General features: G+C 45.5%; 1 protein-coding gene across 2 annotated transcripts in view; it reads left to right on the top strand.

Annotated features, from left to right (window-relative positions):
• The window catches only part of LOC134336912 (phosphorylase b kinase gamma catalytic chain, skeletal muscle/heart isoform-like), an 88,368-nt gene that overhangs the window by 17,177 nt on the left and 48,407 nt on the right, over positions 1-22,784 (top strand). For both annotated transcript variants that reach the window (XM_063031548.1, XM_063031549.1), the window contains exon 4: positions 5,001-5,055. In XM_063031548.1, the coding sequence (XP_062887618.1) occupies positions 5,001-5,055 (55 nt within the window). The remainder of the gene's footprint in view (positions 1-5,000; positions 5,056-22,784) is intronic.

Here is a 22,784-nt window from a genome sequence, read left to right as displayed (position 1 = left end):
AAGATAGGACTTTATTCAAGACCATAAGACCAAAAGACATAGGAACAGAATTAGGCTATTCAGCCCATTGAGTACATTCTGCCATTCCATCATGGCTGATCTGCTTTCCATCTCAATCACATTCTCCTACCTTCTTTCTGTAAACTTTGACACCCTGAGTAATCAAGAACCTATTAACATCCGCTTTAAATATACCCAGTGAATTGGCCTCCACAGCTGTCTGTGGCAATGAATTCAACAGATTCACTACCCTCTGGCTGTAGAAATTCCTTTTCATTTCTGTTATAAATGAATATCCCTCTATTCTGAGGTTGTGCCCTCTGTTCCTAGATTCTCCCATTATAGGAAACATTCTCTCCACTTCTGCTCTATCTAGACCTTTCATAATTCAATAGGTATCAGTGAAATCCCCCCTCATTCTTCCAAATTCCAGCTAGTACAGGCCCAGGGCCGTCAAATGCTCCTCATACATTAACCACTTAATTTGTGGAATCATTCTCGTGAATCTCCTCTGGACCCTGTTCAATGCTATCACATCTTTTCTCAGATAAGGGACCCAAAGCTGCTCACAATGCCCCAAGTGCAGCCTGACCAATGTTTTAGCATAACATTCTCACTTTTATATTCTAGTCCTCTTGAACTAAATGCCAACATTGCATTTGCCTTCCTCACCATTGACTCAACCTGCTAGGTTAAGCTTTAGGCACTCCCATGTTCCTTTGCAACTCAGATTTTTGAAATTTCTCACTGTTTAGAAAATAGTCTACCATACTGCATGGCCAAACACTTCCCAACACTATATTCCATCTATCACTGTTTTGTCCATTCTCCCAATCTGTCTCAGTCCTTCTGCAGATTCCCTGCTTCTTCAACACTACCTACCCCTCCAACTATTTTCATATCATCCGCAAACTTGGCTTTCTTCTGCCTCCCTCCATTTTTAAAGAGTGGAGTGACATTTGCAGTTTTCCAGTCCTTTGGAACTATTCCAGAATCCAGTGATTGTTGAAAGATTGTTACAAGTGCTTCACAATCTCTTCAGCTACTTCCTTCAGAACCTGGGGTGTAGCTTCATGTGTGGCACTTTATCAAAGGCTTTCTGAAAACCCAAGTAAGCAAAATTCACTGACTCTACTTTGCTTTTTCTGCCTGTTATTTTCTCGAAGAATTCCAGTAGATTTGTCAGGCAAGATTTTCTTTTAAGGAAACCATGCTGACTTTGGCCTATTTTGTAATGTGCTCCCAAGTGCCCTGAAATCCCATCCAGTGATTCTTGGAGGATCACTACTACTGCCTCTACAATCTCTGGGGTGTAGGTTATTTCTGGTACATGGTACAGGTTATTTATCTACTTTCAGATATTTTAGCTTCCCAAGCACAGTCTCCTTTGTATTAACAACTGCGTTCACTTCTCACTTCTGACTCTCTTGAATGTCTTCCATAGTGAAGACTGACACAAAGTACTATCAACTCTGCTCTTAAACGCATCTCCCCCATTTCACGTACATCTGCTCTCACTCCATCCTCCCACCACCCCACTAGGAATAGGGTTCCCCTGGTCCTCACCTACCACCCCACCAGCCTCCGGGTCCAACATATTATTCTCCGTAACTTCCGCCACCTCCAACGGGATCCCACCACTAAGCACATCTTTCCCTCCCCGCCTCTCTCTGCATTCCGCAGGGATCGCTCCCTACACAACTCCCTTGTCCATTCGTCCCCCCCATCCCTCCCCACTGATCTCCCTCCTGGCACTTATCCGTGTAAGCGGAACAAGTGCTACACATGCCCTTACACTTCCTCCCTTACCACCATTCAGGGCCCCAAACAGTCCTTCCAGGTGAGGCATCACTTCACCTGTGAGTCGACTGGGGTGATATACTGCGTCCGGTGCTCCCGATGTGGCCTTTTATATATTGGTGAGACCCGACGCAGACTGGGAGACCGCTTTGCTGAACATCTACGCTCTGTCCGCCAGAGAAAGCAGGATCTCCCAGTGGCCACACATTTTAATTCCACATCCCATTCCCATTCTGACATGTCTATCCATGGCCTCCTCTACTGTAAAGATGAAGCCACACTCAGGTTGGAGGAACACCACCTTATATTCCGTCTGGGTAGCCTCCAACCTGATGGCATGAACATTGACTTCTCTAACTTCCGCTAGGCCCCACCTCCCCCTCGTACCCCAGCTGTTACTCATTTTTATACACACATTCTTTCTCTCACTCTCCTTTTTCTCCCTCTGTCCCTCTGAATATACCTCTTGACCATCCTCTGGGTCACCCCCCCCCCGTCTTTCTCCCTAGGCCTCCTGTCCCATGATCCTCTCGTATCCCCTTTCGCCTATCACCTGTCCAGCTCTCGGCTCTATCCCTCCCCCTCCTGTCTTCTCCTATCATTTTGCATCTCCCCCTCCCCCTCCCCCTCCAGCTTTCAAATCCCTTACTCACTCTTCCTTCAGTTAGTCCTGACGAAGGGTCTCGGCCTGAAACGTCGACTGCGCCTCTTCCTATAGATGCTGCTTGGCCTGCTGCGTTCACCAGCAACTTTGATGTGTGTTACTTATTAAATTCGTCTGCCATTTATTTGTCCCCCATTATTACCCCTCCAGCGTCATTTTCTAGAGATCTGATATCCACTCCTGGCTCTCTTTTACTCTTTTTACTGCTGAAAATCTTCTGCTATCCTCCTTGATATTATTGGCGAGTTTACCTTCATATTTCATCTCTCCTCTCCTTGTGTCTTTTTTTGGTTGCCTTCTGTTGGTTTTTAAAAGCTTCCAAATCCTCTACCTTTCCACTAACTGTTGCTATATTATATGTCCTCTCTTTTGCTTTTGTGCTGTTTTTAACTTTCCTTGTCAGCCATGGTTACATCATTCTCCCTTCAGAGTTCTTCTTCATCTTTGAGATGTATCTATCCTGTGCCTTCCAAACTAATCACAGAAACTCCACCCATTGCTGCCCTGCCACCATCCTTACTAGCGTCTCCTTCCAGTCAACTTTGGCCAGCTCCTCTTTCACGTCCCTGTAATTCCCTCAGGAGCAGAATTAGGCCGTTTGGCCTATCAAGTCTGCTCTGCCATTTCATCATTTCCCTCTCTGCTCCGATCTCCTGCCTTCTCCCCATAACCTTCCACGCTCTGACTAATCAAGAAGCTGTCAACCTTCACCTTAAATACACCCAATGACCTGGCCTCCACAGTCCCCTGTGGCAACGAATTCCACAGATTCATCACCCATTCTGCTTTTCTGCTTTCTACCTAACTCTCTAAATTCTCTCTTCAGGACCTTTTCCCACCTATGTCGTTGCCACCTTTATTTACCATGACTTCTGGCTGCACAGCCTCCCTCTTCAGAATGAGTTGACCCGATCTGAGACATCTCTTATCCTGGCACCTGGGAGGCAACATACTATCTGAGTATCTTTTACACGTCCACCGAATCTCCTGTCTGCTCCTCTAACTATGGAAATCCCTATCACTACTGCATCCCTTTTCTCCTTCCCCTTCTCTCCTGAGCCACAGAGCTAGACTCAGTGCCAGAGACCCGATCGCTATAGCTTCCCCCTGGTATGCTGTTCCTCCAATAGTATCCAAGAGGCCACAGGAGTACTCTGCACTGATTGCCTATTCCCTTTCCCTCTCCTAACAGTCACCCATGTACCTGCCTCCTGTAACTTAGGGGTGACTACATCCTGTAGCGCCTGTCTGTTACCTGCTTATTCGCCCGTATGAGCCGAAGATCATCCACCTGCAGCTCCAGTTCTTTAACACAGTCTCTAAGGAGCTGCGGGTCAATGCACTTTGTGGAGATGTAGTTATCAGGGAGACTGTAGGTCTCTGAGTTCCCACATTTCACACAAAGAACATGCCACTAACCCTGGACCTATTCTCACCACACTAACAGACAAAGAAAGAGATTTAAAAAACTTACTTCGAGTCTTCACCTGCTCTTGCCAAAGCTTGTTCTCATAGAAGCCTGTTGAGTCAAAGCCTAATCACTCTAACACTGTCCACCCCAACAATGGCCGCTCTGCTTACACCTCACTTCTTTTTATTGCCCCTTGACAAGTAACTAAGAGATCATTATGATAGCAGCCCAATTAAAAGTGTCAAAATGCTCCGAGTTCTTTATAAGCCTTGTGCTGCCTCAGCCGAACACGTGACTGCTTGCGATGATTGCAGCCTGACGGAACTCCATTTCTTGGAGTGTGGGAGACTGAAATGATCAGTTAAACTTGAGTTTATTCTCATCTGCACAAGTACATGTATGGACAGCTGTAACGAAGAACTTACTTAGGTGCATAGCATCAGATAAGAAATATTCACAACAAAAACTAAACTAAACAAAATTATGCAGGAAAGAATACAATTAGAACAAAAAAATTCCATTTCAGTGCAAAGTGATCAAGGAAATTATGCTAAACTGTAGTGATTAGGATTTTGTTGATTGGTTCAAGAAGGGAGGTAGCTGTGCTTGAACCTGGTGTTATGATATTCAGGCTTCTATACCTCCTGCCCATGGTGGCTGCAAAAAGATGGCATGGCCCAAATAGTGCATCTTTAATGGATGTTGTCTTCTTGATAGGGTGAATGCAGTCTTTTTCCCAGCAAAAGGAAATTGAGAACGAGAGGGCGTAGGTTTAAGGTGAGAGGAGAAAGAGGCCTGTGGGACAACTTCTTCAAGTAGAGGTTGGTGTGTATACAGAGGAAGTGGTTGAGGCAGGTACAATAACAATATTTAAGCACTTGTATACAGGCCAAATGCAGGCAAGTGGGGGTAGATTAGTTGGTGTGAGTGAGTTGGACCAATGAACCTCTTTCTATGTTGCATTTCTCTGTGACCTTATCATTTAATAACAAAAACAATGTGTGCTGCGAACTCCATTCAACAGAAGTTGTGAGGAAATGCCCCAACAAACAGTGCCAGCTTCTGCAGTTATTTGGTTTTTAATAAGTTCCCGTGTTAGTTACACAGTTGTTTTCTTTATTACAGTTGCGCTCAATGACTGCTATGAATCTTCAAGCTTCTACTTCTTGGTGTTTGACCTGTAAGTATGGGAGACATTAAAAGTGACAAATGTTTCGGAAGACAGTAGGCAAATTCACCAAGAGGGAAATTTAGTGGTAGACTTCACAGGTGATTAAAAAATGAGACAGGAAAAAGCTGCTGATAATGTAGTAGCTGGTAACAGAAGCTGAATATTGCTGAAACTTCAAATCAGAGCAAAAGAGGATCAGGAAATACAGATATAAATATACAGACAATATAAAAGAAATTAACATACTGTATGCAGTAAAAGAATACTCAAAAGTGAGGATGGGGTCAGAAAGGAAATTGCCCATTGGAAACAGAAGGCGATGTTAAATGAGTTGTTAGCTAAATTGAAAAAGTGGTGACAGTACATTTAGGGTTAATGCAGAACAAATAATGGAAAGGGTGGATAGTTTGTCCATGACCTTTCAATTCTGTTCAGGCTTGGGAGTAGTGCTGGAGAAAGGTGGCTGTAAATGCTGGAAGAGAGGGGAAAACACCACAAGTACAGACTAGTCAGTATAAGATTTAGTGGCGGGAAGACTTTAGGTTCTCCAATCTGCTAAGATCAAAATCTAGGTTCAATAATGACTGCAAGCACTGATCTGTTGAAAGCAAATTTTGTGACTAGCACAACAGAGTTCCTGATAAAGTAATGGAGAAGGGTGATCAAGGACCACTGGTGGATGTTAGTAACACAGGCGGCAGGGATTAAAGGTTTTTTAACTTCAGTGTAGAGTGGTGATGAGATACAGCGATACTAGTTTGGGAATGTTGTTCTTTTGATGTATTCTGCCAGAACATCTAACCCACCTCCCACCCCCTAACTCACCAGCTTCCTTCCTGAGACGAATGAGAGGAATCCACAGTCCTCGGCAATTGATTCCTGGGATGGCAGGACTTTCATATGAAGAAAGACTGGATGAACTGGGCTTATACTCGTTGGAATTTAGAAGATTGAGGGGGGATCTGATTGAAACGTATAAAATCCTAAAGGGATTGGACAGGCTAGATGCAGGAAGATTGTTCCCGATGTTGGGGAAGTCCAGAACGAGGGGTCACAGTTTGAGGATAAGGGGGAAGCCTTTTAGGACTGAGATTAGGAAAAACTTCTTCACACAGAGAGTGGTGAACCTGTGGAATTCTCTGCCACAGGAAACAGTTGAGGCCAGTTCATTGGCTATATTTAAGAGGGGGTTAAATATGGCCCTTGTGGCTACGGGGGTCAGGGGGTATGGAGGGAAGGCTGGTGCAGGGTTCTGAGTTGGATGATCAGCCATGATCATAATAAATGGTGGTGCAGGCTCGAAGGGCTGAATGGCCTACTCCTGCACCTATTTTCTATGTTTCTATCCCTTGGTGACCCTCTGAACTCCTGGAACGCAGTAATCCCTGATGTCCCTCCTGGCCTCTTGGACCATGGTGATTCCTGCCTCAGGCATGCAAGTCTCAGCAGTGGGCTAGAGGTTATGCGTTGATCGTGGCAGTATTAACAATTGTCTCGAGTAAAGCTAGTTTATAAACTTCTGACATCTTAAGCCTGACAGAATTTTCTTTATACATAAGGGAAGTGAAAGGAGAGTGAAATATCTTGGATGGAGCACAGTAGGAAGCTGCTGACACTTTTGGAGAGAACTAGCTCAGCACAGATCACCTGTCGTCATTGCATACAGGACGAAAGGAGCCAGTAATATCGAAGAAGGTGTAAGAAACCATGTCATAGACCTTTTAGCATTAGCTGTATATAGTTGTAACAGTAGAATTAATTGCAGCAATAAGTATAGCTTAACGTATTACATTAATGTTCCACTATATATTAAGTGTCCACAGAGGGAAAAAGACAATAGTTCTGACTAAGTATTAAGATGTATAGTTCTGTTTCAGCAGATTGGTTTCATACAGTCAAAATACACACTGTGGAGTAAGTGGAATATTTTAGCTATGCTTCAACCTTAAACTGTATAAACACTGATTAGGTGAGTGATTTTAAAATTAGCTACAGTCCCAAGGAGGAGTTCTTATAATTGTTGACAGGTTGATATCTGTACATGCAACATTCAATCTAATGTAAAAATTTCACCAAAGATCAGGCTCTGTATGTGTAAGTGAAGCTCGATATCCATAAAGTCGGCAGAACAAAGAGATCTCAGCAGATTTGTATAAGGAATGGTGGAGTTGTGGGGAAGAATAGCAATGTGAGGGTTCAGAGCAGTGAAGGATGCCCCTAGCAGTACACTCTGCGGGCTTTATTCTGGGTCATGTATCACGGCTGCATCATGGTATCATGGTTGACGTGGAGGCTGATGGCATTGCCACTGAAGACTTGCAGTGGTGACATTTTTAGTTTAAAATAAACAACAAATGCGAGCAGCATTTATGGGGAGAGAACATTTTTAGTTTGTGCCCTTCCTGTGCACCAGCCTAATCAAATATCAAACTGAAATAATGGGAATATTATTAACTTCTATATTTGAGACTTTCTGCACTTTCCCCCAGTGACCCCTCCCCACACCACCACCACACCCCACCATGGTCAAAGCTGAGCCAGAGCTGCCCTGCTCCTCCAGCCTCACTTGCTCACAGCCTCCGGCTGTTGACCAATGGAGAAACCAGATCTTGGTCTTGGAGTTTATTCATTGGTACAAAGGCTTCCTGGTTCTCAGCGGTCAGAGGCCAGGCAAAGGGCTATGTCCAGTGGCCTGCAACTCCACTGGTCTAGCCACCTGAGCTGGAGAGGTGAGACTGGCAGTTCCAGCTGGCCACTGTGGATCAGCCATTGAGACACTGAGACACTGGTGACCAAGACAGGTTCATGGTTCATAGTTCTTATTCCATATTAAATGCAGTGAATCGTGATGAAGATGGCAAATGACTTGGGAGGCCGTGGGATATTAGATTAGATTATGAGGACACGCAACCCTCTTTTATTGTCCTTTAATAATGCATGCATTAAGAAATGATACAATATTCCTCCGGTGTGATATCACAGAAACACAGGACAGACCAAGACTGAAAAACTAACAAAAACCACATAATTATATCATGTGGTTACAACAGTGCAACAATACCATAACTTGATGTAGAACAGGCCATGGGCACAGTAAAAAAGTTCAAAGTCTCTCGAAAGTCCCACATCTCACATAGACAGGAGAAGGAAGAAAACTCTCCCTGCCATGCCCGACCACAGTCCGACTCTGAGTCGTCCGAAAACTTCGAGCTCCAATCAGCCCTCTGACACCGAGTACCAAGCATCATCTCTATCTGAACACTTTGACCTCAGCCTCGGTCGCCAGCAGCAGGCAAAGCTGGGGATTTTGGGGCCTCCCCTCTGGAGATTCTCGATCGCACAGTAGCAGCGGCAGCAAACCAGGCATTTCAGAAATTTCTCCAGATGTTCCTCTGTGCTTCTCACATCTGTCTCCATCAAATCAGAATTGTGCACGGCGTCCTACTTACAAATACGATATCATTTTCACCGGAGAGCTGCGCGCGCTGAGTTGCGCCGCCATCTTCTCCTCCCGCCTCAGCACCCATGGAGAGAGGTGTGAGGCAATGCTTCCAAACGGCAGGGGAAGGGGCCAGGTAGTACAAAGCAGACTTGCAGTTCGGCACGGACTAGCTGGGTCGAAGGGCCTGTTTCTGTGCTTCTGTACTCCTAGACCATGACTCTGTACCGTGATACTGTTTTCCAGAGAAAAGGCTAAGGAGCAGAAAGACGAATCATTGAAGCTGGTGGAACATGTTGGGTAGGTTCTCTACAGGAGAAGCATGCACAATACAACCTACTAAAGGCAAAGGACAGAATTTCTTCTCACTAGGGCTAGTACCCTAATGGAAAGGTTTGCAAGGGCTGCATGGGGGTGGGGTGGCATTTAAACTAGAGTTGCAGAAGATGGGAACCAGGCACCAGAACAGATAGTGAAGAAGTTGTGGAGGCAAACGTTAGTAAGACCTCAGACAAAGTCAGGAATCAAAGGTTGCGATTAGTGTCCTGAGCTGCATATATTTCAATGCAAGAAGTATCGTAGGAAAAGCTGATGAAGCTCAGGGCATAGATCAACACATGGTGTTACGATGTTGTAGCCATTAGTGAGACTTGGTTGCAGGAGGGGCAGGACTGGCAGCTCAATATTCCGGGACTCCATTGTTTTAGACACAACAGAGTGGCAGGGGTTAAAGGAGGAGGGGTGGTGTTTCCCCTGCAGTGTGAAAATGTCACGGCAGTGCTCTGTCAGGACAGACTGGACAATTAATCTAGTGAGGCATTATGAGCGGAACTGAGGAATAAGAAAGGTATGACCACGTTAATGGGGCTATATTACAGACCACCTAACAGTCCATGAGATTTAGAGGAACAAATCTGTAGAGAGAAAGCAGACTGTTGCAAGAAACATAACGTTGTTTATGGTAGGTGATTTTAACTTTCCACATATTGACTGGGACTCCCACTAGGTGGGATAGAGTTTGTCAAATGTGTTCAGGAAAGTTTCCTTAATCAGTACGTAGAAGTCCCAGTGAGGGAGTGTGCGATACTCGACCTGCTGTTAGGGAATGAGACAGAGCAGGTGACAAGTTTGTGTAAGGGAACACTTTGCATTCAGTGACCACAATGCCATCCGAGTCAAAGTAAATATGGTAAAAGAAACGTCTGGTCCACAAGTTGAGGTTCTAAATTTTGAGAGTACAAAGCTTGTTTGTGCCTGTCAGAATAGAAGGTAAAGATAACAGGTTTAGGGAACCTTGGTTTTCAAGAGATTTTGAGGCCCTGGTGAAGGAAAGAAGGAGGTGCCTAGCAGGTGTCGGCAGGTGGGAACGAATGACGTCCTTTGCAGTATAAAAAATTCCAGAGAACACCGAAGAAAGAAATCCAGAGAGCTAAAAGGAGGCATGAGGTTGCCCTAGCAGACAAGGTAAAGAAGAATCCTAAGACATCCTACAGATATGTTGAGAGCAAAAGGATTGCAAGGGACACAATTGGTTTGGTCTTCTGGAAGATCAGAATGGTAATCCATGCATGAAGCCATAAAAGATGGAAATCTTAAAAGGATTTTTTTGCATCTTTCAAAAGAGACAGACACAGAGGCCATAGAAGTGAGGCAAAGCAGCATCAACTGCATGGATCCTATACAGTTTGCAGAGGAGGAAGTCTTTGCTGTCTTGAGTCAAATCAGGGTGGATTAATCCCCAGGGCCTGACAGGGTGTTCCCTCAGACCCTGCGGGAGGCTAGTGCAGAAATTGTCTGGGCCTAGCAAATATTTAAATCATTCCTAGTGACCGGTGAGATGTTGGAGGTTTGGAGGGTAGCCCAATGTTGTTCCATTGTTTAAGAAAGGCTCTAAAGATAAACCAGGAAATTATAGGTCGGTGAACCTGATATCAGTAGCAGGAAAGTTATTGGAAGGTATTCTAAGGGACCAGATTTATCAGTATTTGGATAGATATGGGCTGATTGTGCTTGGTAGTTCATGTCTAACCAATCTTATAGAGTTTTTTGAGGAAGTTACTGGGCAAGCTGATGAAGGCAAGGCAGTGGATGTTGTCTGTGTGGACTTCAGCAAGGCATTTGAAAAGGTCCCACATATGAGGATGGTCAAGAAGATTCAGTCACTCGGCTTTCAAGATGAAGTAGTAAATTAGCTTTGGCTTTGTGGGAGAAGTCAGAGTGGTAGTAGATGGTTGCCTCTCTTGACTGGAGGCCTGTGACTGGTGGAGTGTCACAGGGATCAGTGCTGGGGTCCATTGTTGTTTGTCATCTATATCAATAATCGGGATGATGATGTGGTTAACCTGAAGCAGCCAATTTGCAGATAAAATAAGATTGTAGTTGACTGTGAGGAAGGGTATCAGAGCTTGCAGAGGGATCTGGACCAGCTGGAAAAATGGCAGATGGGCTTTAATGCAGACAAGAGTGAGGTGTTGCACTTCAGCACGATCATCAGAGTGAATAGTAGGGAACTTGCAAAGGGATCTGGGAATACAGGTCTATAATTCATTAAAAGTGACGTCACAGGTAGATAGGTTCATAAAGAAAGCTTTTGGCACACCGGTCTTCATAAATCAAAGTACTGAGTACAGGAGATGGGATGTCATGTTGAAGTTGTACAAGATGTTGGTGAGGCCTAATTTGGAATATTGTGTGCAGTTTTGGTTGTCGATCTGGAGGAAAGATGTACATAAGCTTGAAAGGGTGACAAGTGAAAAGTTTAAGGGGAAGATGAGGGAAAACTTCACCCAGAGGGTTGTGAGAGTGTGGAATGAGCTGCCGGTGCAAGTGGTTCATGTAAGCATGACTTCAACCTTTAAGAGAAATTTGGATAGGTACATGGATGGTAGGGGTCTGGAGGGCTGTGGTCCCAGTGCAGGTCATTGGGAGTAAGCAGTTTTAATGGTTCGGCTTAGACTAGATGGGCTGAAGGGCCTGTTTCTGTGCTGTACTTTACTATGACTAAGACTCAAATAAATAAAATGAGGAAGTTGACCAAAACTTTTCCAAGTATGTGAAATATTGTGATCAACTACTGTTCCTGCTCTTCTGGAAAGGGGTCCTGAGAAGTCCATGTGAATGGGAAGAAGAGGCATTATGAATCTAGAGAAAGCAGAGAAGTGGAAAGATTTAATTGAGCTGGTCAAGAACATGACTGAGCAAAAATATGCTTTGATAAGTGGCAAAGAAATCAGATGGACTAAGACGAATTTACTGCTCACTTCTGTGTGTTTTCACAATCTGCTTTGAAACTGAGATGATATGAACGTATCCTATACCTCAACAACTTGGTATTGGTCTATTCCTGTCACATGTACCAAGATGCAGTGAAAAGTTTGTCTTGCACACTGTTCATACAGATCAGATCATTACACAGAGGATTGAGGTAAACCAATAACAATGCAGAAGAAAATTTAAAAGCCACAGAGAACGTGCAGTGCAGATAAACAGTAAAGTGCAAGATCATGACAAGGTATAGTGTGCAAACTTCTCCTTTTATTGTACAAGAAGTCCATTCGAGAGTCTGATAACAGCGTCCTTGACCCTGGTGGTACATGTTTTCAGGCTTTGTCTGATGGGGAGGGGAGAAGAGAGAATGGGTGAGGTCTTTGATTATGCTGAGGTAACAAGTATAGAATGAACCCATAGAGGGGAGGCTAGTTTCCGTGATGTGCTGAGCTACGTTTACAACTCTGTTTCTTATGGTCACATACAGAACAGTTGCTGTACCAAGTCATCAGGCATCAAGGTAGAGTGCTTTCTATGGTGAATTGATAAAAATGAGTAGGGGTCGACGGGAACGTGCCAGATTTCTTTAGCCTTCTGAGCAAGTAAAGGTGTTGGTGAGCTTCCTTGGCCATGACATGAAAGTGGTTGGACAAGTGCTCACTGTTGGTGATGTTCACAACCTCAAATCTGCAGCTCTCAATCCTCTCCACCTCACGTTGTTGATGTAGACAGGTGCATGGGCATCACCCCCCTTTCTGAAGTAATGACCAGCTCTGTTGTTTAATTGACATTAGAGGAAAGATTGTTGTCCTGCCACCATGTCACTAAGTTCTCTGTCCCCTTCCTGGTCTTTGACTCATTATTACGTTAGGTACAGCTCACAATAGTAGTATCATCTGCAAACTTGTAGATGGTGTTGAAGCCGAATCTGGACACGCAGTCATGAGTAGGGGGCAGAGGAGGCAACCTTGTGGACCACCAGTAATCGTGACGGAGATGTTGCTCCCTATCCTTACTGATTGTGATCTGTTGGACAGTAAGTTGAGGATGTAATTGCAAAGAGAAGCATTGACTCATAGTGTCTAGAGTTCTGTGATGAGTTTGCTTGAGGGTGGAAGTATGGTCAATAAACAATAGTCTAATGTATGTATCTTTATGGTCAAGATGAGTGTAGGGCCAAGGAAGTGGCGTCCATTGTAGACATAATGCAGTGGATGAGGTTGTCTGGAAGGCTGGAGTTAATGCATGTCATGACCAGCCTCTCCAAGAATTTCATGATGGCTGAAAACTATGGACCAGGTACTGCAAGGCTACCTAGACATTCGTGTTACCTAGATGACATCATTGTTACTGGTGAGGATAACAAGGATCAAAAGTGGGTATTTGGAAAGATTAGGGACAGAACTGGACCACTCTCCTACACAGTGAAGATTGTGTCTGATAGCATCTGGAAACGACACGTTGATCATTTGAGGAGAGCAGAGTTAATTGTTAGAGAAGAAAGGTGTCCAGAGCTGTCAGACCACTTCCTGCAGTCCTGGAGTCCAATCCTACAAACTTCATGGAGGAGGCTCCACAACCTGTGATTGTTTCACAGCCACAAGTCTCACCCAACAAACAGTGACCTCTCCCCCTACCCCCGCCCCCCCCAATGGTCAGGAAATATATAAAATGACCAGAGAACAATTTGTTACATATTTGAGTTGAGATTCTATATTCATTTGGAGTTTATAGCATGGAAGAGTATTGCGTATTTAATATTTCAGTAGGATTTGAGTAATATTGTAAATATTTTGTTTGATTAAGGATTCATTTGTTCATATAATTATGGGGTATATGTAAGTGTGTGAATGGCATATGTCATTGTGCCACCACGTCATATGCGAGTGCCTCACTAAAAAATGAAGGAAAGGACAAGTATCCCGGACCGGTGTTTTTCTTTCAGTTTGTTTCTGGAGCTGCGAAGGACAACAGCAATCACAGAGAAAAGGATAAAAGCTGCAAGTGTTTTGAGTGAGAGGGGAAAACTAACTGGTGCTTTTGATGACTGCACAAAGCTGTGATGAAGTGATAGCCTCCTGAGACGTACTTCCCACAGTTCCTTAGTACATTCTGATGGCGACACCTGTCAAAGCAAATTGTGTTATAAGCTGTGCTGACAACAACCTCCTCATCTGGCTTGTTCTGAGGTTTGTCTCATTTTGCACAGTAACAGGCCCTTCTGGCCCACGAGCCCGTGGTGCTCAACCAACCTACTCACCCACACATCTTGGAACATGGGAGGAAACTGAAGGAAACCATGTGGTAACAGGGGTGGCTAGGGGGTGTGGGGAAGAACGTACAAACTCCTTACAGACAGCAGTGGGATTTGAACCCAGATCAACAATGCTGTAATCGTGTCACACTAACCATTATGTTACTGTGCTGTTCCCACCAGACAGTCGAACCTATCCATGCTTTTGTTGTTTTAAGACTGATAGTCTCAAAACGTGCCTGACAAAAGCCTGCCCTAAATCGGTGTATTTCCCTGTACGATACTGGAGTCTGGTGTGTGAAGATTTCTCTTGTTCCATCACACACACTCACAAAGTGATGTCCAATCCATCTGTGAGCCTGCCCTGATGAAATTACAGCCCTGCTGCGCTCCAGGCTATAAATAGTGCTCATCTTGGGCCTGGTGTTCACTGACCCATTTCACTGTACATGATTTTACCTGCCAATCAATTCTCTGTGTTTCCAACTTAACTGTTTCTAACCTAACGTAACAAGAGATGATTCCTGGGCTCAGTCTGTAGTTTCTCCCATGATCAGGACAGAACAGTGAATAACAAGCTTGGGGCTCATTAGCTTCTTGCGTTATTTAGTGATGTGAGAGTGACTGACATTTATCACAAGCACAGTTGTGAAATAACTTATTGCAGCCTGGACAAACATGTGCAGGAGGTGACATGAACTGGAAAAAAAGCTCCAGATCTGAAACACCAGGTTTAACGTCTACACTAGGAAGTGGAGAGTGATGATGCTCAGGGGAGCACACACAATCCATGGCAAAGTGTTCTACTAAGTGTTTGGGGGGGGGTGAATGAGGGGAACTACAGTAAAAGGAGATCTGATAGTTGGGTCAACGCAGACACAATGCTGAAGGAACTCAAAGTCAGGCAGCATGTGTGGAGGGGAATAAACAGACAACATTTTAGGGCAAGACCCTTCATCTGGACTGGAAAGGAAGGGAGCAGAAGTCAGAATAAGAAGGTGGAAGATGCGGGGGGGGGAAGAAGGAGTACGTTGGCAGGTGATGGGAAGGTGAGGGGGGGTGGGATGGTAAAGTGGGGAGGGTTGTAGGTGAGACCAGGTGAGTGGTGGGTAAGAATCTGGGAGGTGATAGGTGAGAGAGGCAAGGACTGAAGAAGGAATCTAATATGGACAGTGGACCATGGGAGAACCAGAAAGAAGGGGCATCAGAGAATGATGATGGACAGTTGAGGAGAAGAGAGGGGGTGAGGAGTTTCAGTTCTGATCAAGGGTCTTGGTCTGAAACATTGACTGTTGATTCCCCTCCATGTATGCTGCCTGATTCGCTGAGTTTCTCCAGCATTTTGTGTGTGTTGTTTAAGATTTCCTGCAACTGCAGAATCTCTTGTGTTTATATTTCTGATAGATCGTCATGGCTTCAAGAGAACATAATTACAACATGTTGCCTGGAGGTGGCAGGAGTGAGGGTTACTGGAAAATACAGGACATCGGGGAGGGGAGTGGGTGGGAGCAGCTAGAAGTAGTGGCCTGTACCAGTGACAAAACATCTTCAACTCCTCAGCCAGTGAAGCTGCTGACGCCCGTGTGCAGCAGGACCCAGGCAATGCTCAAGCCTGGGTTGGTTAAGGACGAGAAATATTCGTATCACAGGTGCCAGGCAGTGACCATCTCCAACACAGGGTATGCAATTTCATGGCATTACCGTGGCTGAGCATCCCTGTCTGATAAAGAACCTCAACTGAAACGCTCTGTAAACACAGTGGCTATAAGACCAGGTCCCACTCTGGGTATTCTGCAACAAATAATTCACCAATTGTCACCCCAAAGCTTTATTGCCATCTACAAATTGTAAAGCAGGAGCCCCAAGGCATACTTGCCACTTGCCTGGATGAGTGCAACTCCATCAAACCTAGGCAGTTCTGAAAAGACAAAGCAGCTGTTTTACCTGGACTCTATCCACCACCCTGATCATTCATTCATTCACTTACAGTGGCCGCAGAGTGACTCGCCCACATTGTCAGCAGTGACAGTCAAGGTACAAGGGCAGCAGGCAAATATCAACATTAAGTTATCCTTCTGATTCATCCATCCATTCTGATTAGGAAGTGTATCACTGCCTCTGGTCAAGACGCTGGAATTCCCAACCCCAGCACCCTCCAGCTGTGGTACTGCAGCAGAGAAAGCTCTGTCCACCTCCTCTTGCCCAAAGGCAATCGGTGGCTGGTCAGCAGGTTCACCCCACAGGTATGTCTCGCTTCTAGGCAACATCGCTCCCATTACCTTTCCCACCATCTCTCTGAGATAATCTCAAGGATCTCTGAATCTTTTACACACAGTGCTGGGTTAGGAGACAAATGCTCAAGGAAAATCTGAGAGTGTCAGTAATCAGCACAAGACCACAGATTAGATGTGGTGTAGGAGTCCATGTTGCTCTCAAAGTTAGCTTCTTCCTCATGCTGTTCCCTTCTTTATTGAATGCCCTAACTGCTAGCCCCAGACCATATCCTTCTGCACAAAACACACTTTCCCTGGTACCACATGTCCATCAAATTGAAGCTACAAGCTCTCAAACCTTCCCCACCATTCAAACTGGTCCCAGTCATAGTCATAGTCGTACTTTACTGATCCCGAGGGAAATTGGGTTTCGTTACAGTTGCACCAACCAAGAATAGAGTATAGATATAGCAATATAAAACCATAAATAATTAAATAATAATATGTAAATTATGCCAGGAAATAAGTCCAGGACCAGCCTATTGGCTCAGGGTGTCTGGCCCTCCAAGGGAGGAGTTGTAAAGTTTGATGGCCACAGGCAGGAATGACTTCCTATGACACTCTGTGTTGCATTTCGGTGGAATGAGTCTCTGGCTGAATGTACTCCTGTGCCCAACCAGTACATTATGTAGTGGATGGGAGACATTGTCCAAGATGGCATGCAACTTGGACAGCATCCTCTTTTCAGACACCACCGTCAGAGAGTCCAGTTCCATCCCCACAACATCACTGGCCTTACGAATGAGTTTGTTGATTCTGTTGGTGTCTGCTACCCTCAGCCTGCTGCCCCAGCGCACAACAGCAAACATGATCGCACTGGCCACCACAGACTCGTAGAACATCCTCAGCATCGTCCGGCAGATGTTAAAGGACCTCAGTCTCCTCAGGAAATAGAGACCTCTATCAAATCTCCTTTCCGTTTCTTTGTTTCAGAGAGAACAACTTCAGCTTCTCCAGCCCATTTTTGGAGCTGACTCTCTTCCTTTCATGGGGACTTTTCTGTACCTCACATGGTGTGTGACCAGCGTTTCTTCAGTTATGTAACTGTAATGAGATCCTTGCTGTGACTTGCAACACACACAACATGGAGGAACTCAGCAAGTCAGGCAACATCTCTGGAGAGGAATAAACGGTCACTGTTTCAGGCCAAGACTCTTCACCTCCTGCCACTTTTAAGGGGTACGCACACATTCACCCATTGTCACCACTCCTGTACACCAATCAAAACAGCACAATTTAATCAGTGTTATCTCATCTCTAACTTTCTGGCAAAATGTTTAACATCCCATTTCTCTGTTGAATTTTATCTGGCCTGGCAATTGCCAGCTGCCCTCTTGGCTTTATTGTTTCTCTTCTGAATATCTAACCTCAATTTCAGACTACTATTGGGAAGTATGAAAAGTTAGCACCATGTTGAGCACTATTTATAACAGCAGGGCTGTAATTTCATCAGGGTAAATTCACAGATGGATCGGACAGCACTTTAAGTGTGTGTGTGTGATGGGGCAAGTGAAACCTTTCCACAGTTTGGATTCCAATATTAGACACGGGGAACAGGGAATTGTACAGATTCAGGGTTGCATTTATACTGGGAAATCTTGAAACTTATCGATGTCATGTGAGACGGAAAGAAGTTGTGTTTGCTTGTGGTGAATGCAGCACTAGGGGGCTAATTTTACCTGACATTAAGTAGTATTGGGTTGCATGAATTGGATGACTTTTTGTCAAGTAGTAATCATAGGAAGTTACCCTCTTTAGTTTTCATGAATTAGATTTGTATTTCTGGATTATGTTTTTGCAGTTATGAAGAGAATTATTCAATTATCTCTACTTCCTATAAATCCTCCCAGTTTTTTTTAATTCTTCAAGTATCTGTCCAATCCCTTGTTGAAAGTTATTGCAAACTTTATATTACAAGTTATTGCATTACAAGTTGTGAAAACTTATAAATTTTAGAAATTGTAGCACAGGGGCAAATACATTGGGATTCAAAACTCAGAGATTGACATACACCCAGTACTGTCCTGTCCTCTCCTCTGTGGAGGACATCTGACCTTATCCAGTCATGACTAGAGACCTCACTTCTTCCTCACAGGAAACTTATAACCACTCTACGAAACAAACTCTACCAAAGTGTAACATGAAAACATAACTACAAAATGGGAGGACAACCTGCCAGTAACCTAGACACCGGATTCAGACTGGATTCACTCAGAGAGTGGCGTGAGTGGAAGGAGCTGTCAGTGGAAGTGGTAGATGCAGGTTCAATTGTACCATTTCAGAGAAGTTTGGGTAGGTATATAGATGAGAGCGGCAGGGAGGGCTATGATCTGGGTGCAGGAAGATCAGCATGGCATGGGCTAGCTGGACAGAAGGACCTGTTTCAATGCTGTAGTGATTTATGGCACTCGGGCACCCTCTGACTGTTCTCGACAAGGAGCTGCTGTGTTAAAATCATATCTCCATAAAGGATTCACTTGCCTCAGAGTGGGAGGTTCCCGGCTACATTACTGGAATTCCTCTCCATCAGCCCTTGTTCCAAGATGGTGGCATGTTCGGACGCAGTGACCACTTCGTCTCCGGGTGTAATAGTTCACCATGTCCTGTACATCTTTGTTGTGATTGGAAAACGCTGCTGGCTATTAAATATACCGTGCACAGCAATTCTACCAAGCTTGTGAGCTGTTGGACTGCAGAGGAGCCCTGCAGCTTGGGCTTACTGCGCACGCCACTGCCTGCTTCAGACCACCGCGAATGACACCATAGGAAGAGATGCGCAAGGAAACAACAAAGGGGAAAACACGCTGGAATCTGGGAATGACTTAGGCCAAAGCCCCTCAGGCCGGCTCTCCCCTCGTCCTCTCTGGCAAACGTCTGTTCATTTGGAAATAAACTGTACTACCTGCGTCCAAGACTGAACCAGCGAGAGAAAAGCATCTGTGCACTCATTCTCACCGAAACCTGGCTTCAGGACTGGAGGCCAGACACGGCCATCCAGCTGGAGGTTTCAGTGTGTTTCGGGCTGGCGGGAACCCAGCGATCTCAGGCAAGCCCGCAGTGACGGTATCTGTACTTACTTAAATAGGAAGTGGTGTCCCATTGTTCACCGATGACTGATAGAGTTTATTTTTGTGGTGAATACAGTTTTATATACCGAGGGAGTCCACTACAGTCGTGTTGGTAAATGTATATATCTCCCACTAATGCCAATGAAGCACTGTGTGAGCTCTACAGCATCATAAAGTAACTTTAAAACCGAACATCTGATGGTATCTTCATTATCGCAGGTGATTTTAACCATGCAAACCTACAAAGAGTGCTGCCTAAATTCCATCAACATGTTGGTTTTGCTTCCAGAGGTGAAAATACACTAGCAACACACACAAAATGCTGGTGGAACACAGCAGGCCAGGCAGCATCTATAGGAAGAAGCACAGTCGACGTTTTGGGCCGAGACCCTTCGACAGGACTAACTGAAAGAAGAGATAGTAAGAGATTTGAAAGTGGGAGGGGGAGGAGGAGATCCGAAATGATAGAAGACAGAAGGGGAAGGGATGGAGCCAAGCACTGGAAAGTTGATTGGCAAAAGGAATTCAAGGCTGGAGGATCATGGGATGGGAGGCCTAGGGAGAAAGAAAGGGGGAGGGCAGCACCAGAGGAACATGGAGAGCAGGCAAGGAGTTACAGAGAGAGAGAGAAAAAGGAAAAAACAATTTAAAAAAGGCTACCCAGACAGAATATAAGGTGTTGTTCCTCCAACCTGAGTGTGGCTTCATCTTGACAGTAGAGGAGGCCGTGGATAGACATATCAGAATGGGAATGGGATGTGGAATTAAAATGTGTGCCCACTGGGAGTTCCTGCTTCTCTGGCAGACAGAGCGTAGGTGTTCAGCGAAACAATCTCCCAGTCTGCGTCGGGTCTCGCCAATATATAGAAGGCCACATCGGGAGCACCGGATGCAGTATATCACCCCAGCCGACTCACAGGTGAAGTGTCACCTCACCTGGAAGGGTGGTGAGGGAGGAAGTGTAAGGGCATGTGTAGCACTTGTTTCGTTTACAAGGATAAGTGCCGGTAGGGAGATCGGTGGGAAGGGATGAGGGGGACGAATGGACAAGGGAGTCGCGTAGGGAGCGATCCCTGCAGAAAGCGGGGGTGGGGGAGGAGGGAAAGATGTGCTTAGTGGTGGGATCCCATTGGAGGCGGTGGAAGATCTGGAGGCTGGTGAGGTGGTAGGTGAGGGCAAGGGGAACCCTATCCCTAGTGGGGTGGCGGGAGGATGGGGTGAGAGCAGATGTGTGTGAAATGGGAGAGATGCGTTTGAGAGCAGAGTTGATGGTGGAGGAAGGGAAGCCTCTTTCTTTAAAAAAAGGAAGACATCTCCTTCATCCTGGAATGAAAAGCCTCATCCTGAGAGCAGGTGCGGCGGAGACGGAGGAATTGCGAGAAGGGGATGGCATTTTTGCAAGAGACAGGGTGAAAAGAGGAATAGTCCAGGTAGATGTGAGAGTCCATAGGCTTATAGTAGACATCAGTAGGTAAGCTGTCTCCAGAGATAGAGACAGAGAGATCTAGAAAGGGGAGGGAGGTGTCGAAAATGGACCAGGTAAACTTGAGGGCAGGGTGAAAGTTAGAGGCAAAGTTAATGAAGTCAACGAGCTCAGCATGCGTGCAGGAAGCAGCGCCAATGCAGTCGTCGATGTAGTGAAGGAGAAGTGGGGGACAGATACCAGAATAGGCTTGGAACATGGATTGTTCCATAAAGCCAACAAAAAGGCAGGCATAGCTGGGACCCATACGGGTGCCCATAGCTACACCTTTAGTTTGGAGGAAGTGGAGGAGCCAAAGGAGAAATTATTAAGAGCAAGGACTAATTCTGCTAGAAGGAGGAGAGTGGTGGTAGAGGGGAACTGGTAAGGTCTGGAATCCAAAAAAAGTGGAGAGATTTGAGACCTTCCTGGTGGGGGATGGAGGTATGTAGGGACTGGACATCCATGGTGAAAATAAAGCGGTGGGGGCCAGGGAACTTAAGAGCGTGAGAAGTGTCACGAACATAGGTAGGAAGGGATTGAACAAGGGGGGATAAAACCGTGTCGAGGTATGCAGAAACGAGTCCGGTGGGGCAGGAGCAAGCTGAGACAATGGGTCTACTGGACATGCAGGTTTGTGGATCTTGGGTAGGAGGTAGAAACGGGAAGTGCAAGGTGTGGGAACTATAAGGTTGGTAGCTTCCAACCTGATAGCATGAACACTGACTTCTTTAACTTCCGTTAATGCCCCTCCTCCCCTTCTTACCCCACCCCTTATTTATTTATTTATTTATTTATCCTTTTGCTGCTCTCCATCTTCCTCTGGCGCTCCCCTCCCCCTTTCTTTCTCCCTAGGCCTCCCGTCCCATGTTCCTCTCCCTTCTCCAGCCTTGTATCCCTTTTGCCAATCAACTTTCCAGCTCCTAGCTCTATCCCTCCCCCTCCTGTCTTCTATCATTTCAGATCTTCCCCATCCCCCTCCCACTTTCAAATCTCTTACCATCTCTTCTTTCAGTTAGTCCTGATGAAGGGTCTCGGCCCAAAACGTCGACTGTACCTCTTCCTATAAATGCTGCCTGGCCTGCTGTGATCCACCAGCATTTTGTGTGTGTTGCTTGAATTTCCAGCATCTGCAGATTTCCTCGCGTTTGCGTGAAAATACGCTAGATATGGTTTACACTGACATACCAGGAATCTATAAAGCAGTCCCTTGACCCCACATTGGACTCTCAGATCACTTATTTGTAATGTTAATTCCACATCCAAACCACGGAGCGAAGGGTCAAACCAGTCCTAAAGCTGGTGAAAACCTGGCCTGAGGGGGGAATCTCAGCACTGCAGGACTGCTTTGATAGCACCAACTGGAGAATGTTCAGGGAGGCTGCTACCCATGGCAAGCTGCTCAACATTGAGGAGTGTTTGGATTCTGTGACCAGTTACAAACGTGTACATAGGGAAGTGTACTGATGATGTTACCATCACGAAACACACCTGGGAGAGGGCAAATCAGAAGCCATGGCTTACTGCTGACGTCTGTGCATGGTTGAGGGATTGTGAGGAAGGGCCAGAAGGGCCTGTTTCATGCTGTTATGTCAATAATAAATAATAAATATTGCCTTTAGAATTGGGGATTCGACAGCTCTCAGGGAAGCAAGAACTGTGCTTTCCTGCTCAATCAGGTCGGCAAAATGGGAGTATTCTCAGAGAATTTATAGCCACTTTTGCGATACCAGAGACACGAGGCACATGTAGCAGGGAATTCAGAGGATTAAAGACTACAAGTGACCAGGACGTTTCACTCCCTGAGAGGCTGAATGCCTTCTACGCCCAGTTTGATGCACAGAACAAAGTGCTGGCAAGGAAGGCACCCCTCGCCCCAGGGGAGCAGACATTCCGTCTGGCTAAAGCTGAGAAGAGGAAGACCTGATAAGACCTGATCAGGTTCTGAAAGACTGCGCAGCCCAGCTGACAGATA

Source organism: Mobula hypostoma, chromosome 23 (genome assembly GCF_963921235.1).
Source record: "Mobula hypostoma chromosome 23, sMobHyp1.1, whole genome shotgun sequence".
Taxonomy (NCBI): domain Eukaryota; kingdom Metazoa; phylum Chordata; class Chondrichthyes; order Myliobatiformes; family Myliobatidae; genus Mobula; species Mobula hypostoma.
The sequence above is the reverse complement of the archived record's forward strand: the minus strand, read 5'-3'. Positions and strand labels throughout refer to the sequence as shown.